The sequence below is a fragment of the Spermophilus citellus genome (genome assembly GCF_964194105.1).
Source record: "Spermophilus citellus genome assembly, chromosome: 10".
Classification (NCBI taxonomy): Eukaryota; Metazoa; Chordata; class Mammalia; order Rodentia; family Sciuridae; genus Spermophilus; species Spermophilus citellus.
The window spans coordinates 87,963,680-87,971,492 of record NC_138197.1 but is presented as its reverse complement, the minus strand read 5'-3'; the positions used below and the strand labels follow the sequence as shown (position 1 = coordinate 87,971,492).

The 7,813-nt window shown below is 35.6% G+C and overlaps 1 protein-coding gene across 1 annotated transcript; it reads left to right on the top strand.

The window, feature by feature from the left end:
• Nucleotides 1-1,495: 1,495 nt before the first annotated feature.
• Nucleotides 1,496-5,577, top strand: IFNG (interferon gamma; the record flags this gene model as incomplete). Its single annotated transcript, XM_081310894.1, has 4 exons — nt 1,496-1,612; nt 2,710-2,778; nt 2,875-3,057; nt 5,443-5,577. 4 exons carry the CDS (start codon nt 1,496-1,498, stop codon nt 5,575-5,577), a joined length of 504 nt encoding a protein of 167 aa, XP_081167020.1.
• Between the last annotated feature and the right edge of the window lie 2,236 nt (nt 5,578-7,813).

Genomic DNA, 7,813 nt, shown 5'->3' with positions numbered 1-7,813 from the left:
TTTAAGGCCAAAGATATTGTATGAGTAAAGTTCAAAGTATGATTTTTCTTTTTAGGAATGGCTAGTCACTCCACATGACTGAATTATACTAGTTAACTTTAGTTGAGTGATTACTCTACACAGGGAAAATTCTTCCCACTTTATATGCATTATCCCATCTAATTTTCAACTAAAGTCAAGAGGGAGACACTATTATTAAGTAGATCGTGTACATAAGGAAACTGAGTCATAGAAAAGTTAAGGGATTTACTCAGGATCCCAGAGCTATATAGTAGTGGAGCCAGGATTGAAGTCTGCACCCATAACCACCCTACTTTACTGTATACAGTACAGGGAAAGTTGCATTATAACCAAAGAGTGGAGGGACTTCTGGGCCATCTTGAAGTGTTGTAATTTCTAATAACTACCAAGGGATGAGAAGGAATTTCTATTTTTTTTAATTTTGAAAGGCAAAAAATAGTTAAAAACTTTCTTTATTATTAATGAACAATTGATTATCTTGAGCTACACTATTCAACAGAGTATCCCATAGCTACATGTAACTATTGAGCTTTCAAAATATTGCTAGTGCAAATTGAGGTGTGTTGTGTGTACTAGATTTTTAGAATTTCATATGACAAAAGTATGTGAGATATCTTATTTTTTAAAATTATTTTTAGTTGTAGATGGACACAATATCTTTAGTTATTTTTTTTTATGTGGTGCTGAGGATTGAACCCAGAGCCTCACTAATAAATAAATAAATATGTAAATAGGGCTACTAGATAATTTAAATTTACCTGTATAACTTATATTATAATTCTAGTGGGCAATGTTGACCTAGAGCAATTTGAAACTTGTGGTGGATATTTTACTAACCAATTCTGATGAAGGACTTCCTCACACATTGGTTTTTTAAACCATATTCTTTCCTTGCTTTTTGGTCATTTGCAAGAAAAATTTTAAAAGGCTTCCCCTTTGTAAAGTTTGAGAGGCCCTAGAATTTCCTTTTTCACTTGTTCCCAACCACAAACAAATGATCAATGTGCCCTGTGGATGAGGAGTCAACATTTTACAAGGGTAAAAATGGGGGAATAAAAAAAAGGGCAAAAATAATTTCCAGTCCCTGAATGGTGTGAAGTAAGAGTGATTTCAAAGGATCCCACAAGAATGGCACAGGTGGGCACAATGGGTCTGTCTCATCGTCAGAGGACCCAAGAAGTTGAAAGGAAACTCTAACTACAACACCAAAATGCCACAAACCATAGTTATTAATACGAACGAGTAAGCATCCCTGCCTATCTGTCACCATCTCATCTTAAAAACTTGTGAAAATACGTAATCCTGATGAGACTTCAATTAGGTATAAATACCAGCAGTGAAAGGAGATGCAGTATATTGTTCTGATCATCTCAGATCAGCTATTAGGAAAGGAAGACCAGCCAAGTCCTTTGGAGCTGATCAGATTAATACAGGAGCTACTGATTTCAACGTCTTTGGCCTAACTCTCTCTGAAATGATGAAATACACAAGTTATTTCTTGGCTTTTCAGCTCTGCATCATTTTGGGTTCTTCTAGCTGTTACTCCCAGGACATAGTTAATAAAGCAATAGAAAATTTAAAAGAATATTTTGTAAGTATGACCTTTTAATAATACTTGTTTGTGGTTGAAAATGACTGAATGTTTGACTTGTACTAGTGTCTGATAGACTGTGATCTCTAGTTCATAATCATTTTGAGAAGATGTGGTACTTTGTTAATTGTTGGAGGATGTTTCTTGACTAAATGATTTAGATTTTGCTTTAACCCTCTGCTCAATTTGCTATAGAGACTTAGAGGGGATACATGAACATGAGTCTTCCAAAAGATAGGTATAATATGGGTACTAAGCATAACTATATTGATAATTTTATGGTGAGAATATTCTCAAGGTTTTTTTATTTTGTTTTGTGCTGGGATTGAACCCAGGGCCTCGTGCATGCTAAGCAAGTGCTCTACCACAGAGCTACATCCCAGTCCCACTAAGTTGTAATAAATCAAGCAATTCCATTTCAAAAAATGATTGGCTATTATTTTCTGATTTCTCAAACTATTACGAGGATGACAGTAAAAGGTCAAAGTTAGAATTAAAAGTAATAATAGAAAGCTATTAGTTAAAATTAAAGAAGGTGAAGTTCTTAAAAATTTGGCTTAAAAATGTCACTTATAGAGGTTTTCTTTTTCCAAAAAGTGATTTCTGAATTCTGTCGCTCCACTTAACTTATGAATTATTCCTTCAGTCAGTAACTAACTGAGACTTTGTTGAAGTTACTATTCTGGCTTAGGAATTTTTAAATTTTTTGGTTTATGAACATTTACATTTTTATTTATGATGAGTAAAAATGTTTTTTTTTGGCATTTTAAATAATTTACTATTTTCCCCCAAATTAACTATTGTAATTATTGTTATTATAATGCTCAAACATTCACAAATGATTTTATTCTTGCAATGTAAATAAAATCTCTCTGTCTCACACACACACATATATTCACAGCGGTTTTAAAGTTGACATAATAAAACTGTATAGGAGGGCACAGGTAGATGTTATAGAAAACTATACCAGAGGGGGGCAGTATACTATAGTGTGACAACTGCAGATTTCTATTTTTTATTTTTTTCAACTAGGCTTGAAAATCCTTTTAGGACAATATATGGACTAATTATCAATCAATTTTCCTCTCTTTTCTCAGAATGCAAGTAATTCAAATGTATCAGATGGCGGGTCTCTTTTCTTGGATATTTTGGATGGATGGAAAGAGGTAAACTGAACATTACCATTTGGATGATTTTTCAGTTATTTATTTTCTGATGGATTAAACTAACATCATCCTATCTTTGTGCTCTTTTCTCCCAAGGAGAGTGACAAAAAAGTAATCCAGAGCCAAATTGTCTCTTTCTACTTCAAACTCTTTGAACACTTAAAAGACAACAAGATCATCCAAAGCAGCATGAACACCATCAGGGAGGATCTTTCTGCTAAGTTCTTCAACAGCAATGCCAGTAAGCTGCAGGACTTCCTAAATGTGTCTCAAGTTCAGGTGAGATGATTTCAATTCTTTATTTCATTGTAGGGGCTTTTGCAGAGTGTTTAATTCTCAGAAAGTAGAAATTAGCTACTTAACAGTTGGCTATATCTATGATTTAAACCTCTGGCTGAAACTCCTCCTTACTAATTCAATGCATCCTTTGGGTAACTGTAAAATCAATATGGGAATCATTTAAATGTGTCATTTGGAGAAACACAGGCAATAAAACTATTGCACAAGGACAGGTGAACAGATAAATCCAGAGAGCCGGAAGTAGGTAAAGACACAGAGAGGAGCATGGAGAAGCAGGTCTCTCTTTGCACCTTGTTTATGCGATGGAAATTCTCTTACTTTGGATGGGAGGCTGTTTGTCTTAGTGGAAAGACACGTGGGAGGGAGTGAGAAGATATCTGTTCTCCTTCCAACTTGGCCACCAAGAAACTGTGACCTCAGATGAATCACATGCCTGGCTGGTGCTCCATTTCCCCATATTGAGAGGAACTTGCTAGGTTCACTACAAAAGCTCTATGGTTTCCTTTGCTCTACAATTCTACAATGTTGTGGGTAGAAAATGAGAATGAGAGAGGAGAGAGATATAGCTTTTGAGGAGTCACCATGTGACTGCAGTCTCTGCAGTCTCTGGTCAACATCTCAAGATTATGCAGCCTAACTAGAAGTGAGACTATTTGCTGCTTGTTTTTAGTGGGGGAAAAGGGATAGAGTTTACACCTTCTGAAAGGATTGTTTGATTAACTTTCATATACTAAAATATCTCAGCTGGAGAAATTCTTAGGCTCTGAAGTGTTATCTATGAGGTTGTCTTGGATCTTTAAATTATGGTAATTTTAAAGCAAAAAGACAACTTTAAAGCATAAAGACAATCATGTTTCCCCAAATTTTATCTAGAAGACAAAGAGGGCAGGATCCTTTGGCTTTGGCTTTAATATCAATGGTCTTGAGTGAGAGGGACTGAAGTCTTACTATGTGTTCTGCTCTTAGGATTTGTGCCCAGTTTTCACAGTGCTTGGGTCTGCCTCTCACTCAATTCATGTAGCTCCCAGTAACCCAAGGAGAGATGGAACCAATTTTCTTTGGGCCATAGACTAGAGATTGAGGAAGCACTTGTTCTTAACCCAGTGCCATCCTGGCTTGTTTAATCTTGAATCTAAGTCTCTTAGATTCTTGGTGATAGTTTGAAAGCTGAAAACTTTTGAATTTTTATTTTTTGCCACTATAATGCACAGGTGGTAGAATTTTCTTTTCTACTCTTGTAACTGGTCCTTGAGAAAGTGAGAAAAATGTCTGGGTTTCATCTTTCTAGACTCTTCAAACCTCCTGATTCATGATGGGCAATACAGAATGAAATCTTAACCTCTGTCCTCTTGTTCAATTGTGAACATATTTTAGGCATGTTATGTCCTTTAATAATTATTCTGGAGTCTAGAAACCCCCTAGTCACTCTTGAGAATAGTGTTTCCAGCATTAGAAAGAAACAGAGTGACACAGAAAAGATGAAAATAAATGGTCCTCATTTTATTAATTATAAAATCGTCCACATGGCTCTATTGGTTAGATTGAAGAAAATCAAATAGTGCAATCTGCTGGTGTAGAAGTCAGGGTATAGCAAAAGTTGTTGCAAATCCTAATTTCAAATTTTCTATATCAGCAAGTCATTTATTATCATATGAACATGAGTGGTGTCTATTTTTAATCTCATTCTAAATTTAAAATTATAATTTTCATCTGTTTTGAACTTGGTGTTTTACAAAGGACTTAACCTATATCAGTGGCTCTCACACTGTGGTTGGTTTCAGAATAACCTGGGGAATCAGTGACTACACAAGAGCAAGTCTCTGAGCCCAGTCTCTGAGTTCTTTATTAGGTCTCCAGGTCAGTCTGCTATACACCCGGGGTGAGAGGCTGTGTCTTATAGGAACTCATATGATATGTACAGCGAAGACTGATCAAAGTGTGAGGTGACAGAATTGGTAGACTAAAGGTCAGCTCAACAATCTCTGCTGGTTAGATGAGGAAACAGGTTTAAAGAGGTTAAGAAACTGGCTCAAAGTTAGAGATACTACAGATGCAGGATTTAATACCTCCTTTTCTTTTTAAGACTACTCCAGGTCTCTTTTCACTAAATAATTTTGAGAATTCTGTAGCAGTAAAGTTAGAGATATATGATGCAACCCATAATAATTTTGCACAACTATCAATTCAGTTTTCTTTTAGCCTTAATGGTGGAAGAAGTTAATAATGTAGATTAAGATACTATATTGTTATTCAGAATCACCTTTTTAAAGATGAATAATTTCATTTTCACTATGATGTTAAAAGGAGAAAAACCTGATGGCTTGTATGCCTGAAATTAAATTTTGCTGTTTTCTTTCCCATTAGGTAAATGACCTGAAGATCCAGCGCAAAGCAGTGAGTGAACTCAAGAAAGTGATGAATGATCTGTTACCACACTCTACCCTAAGGAAGCGAAGAAGGAGTCAGTCTTCGATTCGGGGTCGGAGAGCATCCAAATAACAGTCCTCATGCCTGCAATATTTGAATTTTTAAATTGAAATCTATTTATTAATATTTAACATTATTTATATGGAAAATATATTTTTAGTTTCATCAAAGAAGTATTTATAGTAGCAACTTATGTAATGAAAGAATATCTATGTATTATTAATTATATGTATTATTTATAATTCCTGTATCCTGTAACTGTCTCACTTTACCCTTTATTTTTTTTTTTTTTAAAATTAGGCAAGAATATGTGATTAAAAGACTTTATCTCAGGGACCAACTAAACAGCTGACCTAAGTTAGACCCTGTGGGTTGTGCATTTATTTAGACAAAGAACACTTATAAACGAAACAGTACCATCTAGTTGTTGCCTATTTGAGAACATGTCTGCATTCTGAGCCACTGCTTTAATGGCACATCAGACAGCACTTGAATGTGTCAGGTGATATGACCTGTGCCCTGATAAACTCAGCACCTCAGGAGATTTCACATCTGGTGCTTCTGAATATTGTTGACAACTGTGACTGCACCCAAATGGAAAGTAACTCACTTGTTCAGTTTATCCATATCTAATATATCTGAATAAAGCATAATTTCACAACTATTCATGCTGTTCAGACTTTTTCTAAGTGAGGACTGGGGTGATTGAACTGCATACTAGTTAACTAGAAGGGAGAAAGTCCTTTTTTAGCTGTGGAAATCTTAGAGTACCATTGGGCCCCATCAAATGTGGTATTTCTCTCCATTGAAAACTCGGCTGATTTTCATTGTTCCACCTGTTTGAATGATCTTTGCAAGATATAGGTTTAAGTTTGTCACCATTCAATTTAGTTTCTGCTATGGAAAGAATCTGCTCAGTTTGGTACACAGAGATTTATTCTACCCCATCTTCCACCTCCTCCCCTTTTCCTCATATTGGTATCCCCTCCCCCATCTACCATAGGCAAATACTGTTGGGTGTGGAACAGTGAGTGTTAGTTCTAGGGAGAGAGGTCTAGATTAGAATTTGGGTTATGTCATTGCAAGTAGCATTACCTTTCATGAATTATGTATATTCTCTAAACTTCGGCTTCTTTGTCTGAAAAAGAGAAATAATTGTGTCTTCTTCCTAATATCATAGCTGAGAGTTCATTCTATCACTACAAAGTATTTACTGGGGCACACACTATGTGCCTAGGTGCTTTATATACCTTAGTCAACAAAACTAGACAAGAATCTTTGCTCTGGTGGAATTTGGAATTGAGCAAAAGGGAGATGGACAATAAACAAAATACATACTATGTAAGTAAATTACATAGTATATTAGAAATTGATTGGTGCCATGGGATAAAAATACAAATAGAACAGGATGGGGAATTGGGAATAATGTAAGTTGGGTGGGTGAGTGGTCAAGAGGCTTGAATAGACTTATTATAGTTGATCTCATGAAGAGAAAACATTTGAGGAAGCATCTTTAAGAGAGCATCCCACTTGCATTCCAGGCAAGAGGGATATTCTTGCAAAGACTATGAAGTAGAAAATTATCTGGTGGTAAAAGAAAAACCAGCAAACCAATGTGGTGGTCCCAAAACATGGAAGAGAAAAATAGCCATCACTCAAGGAAGATGCAGGGAAAGGAAGCAGTGTCCTTAGTGGACAGCCTCTATAACTTGTGTAGGAGGAAGTTGCAGATATGATGAATTTGCTTAGTTTTCAACTATGAATTTCAGATGACCCAGTAAGTTGATGTATAATAGGTCATAAAAGGAAATGTACATGGGAGTGTGTTGTGAGTTTGGACTTCTGACGAAAACTGACATAAACAAGGAAAATAGATATAATGGAATGATTTTTGGTGGCTTTGGGACATAGTGGTGACAAGATTGAGAAAAGTTAGGTATGTGGAGCTTCCTTCTCAACAACTTCACTTAACCCTCCCACAATAGTGGGATTCAGTGAAATAGTTCATGTGAAGCAATAATTTTAGTCTTTGACAATAATCAGTGTTATATTGATTACTGGATAACTAACTGTTCATGAGAGTGGATTCCAAAACTTTTAAGTCTTTGAAGAGGCAAGATAAAAAACTTTAGGTTAATTTTGGCATAACTTTAATTGACATGAGATGATGCTGGGGTCTCTCCTCTTATTAGTGTAAGATTGATTGATGCAGACTTTAAGATACCTATAGATGGAGAGCTGCTGTGAGATTGTCTCGTCTGGACTATAGAACCAGATCATACCTCTGGGGAAGGGAATTAGAAATTCT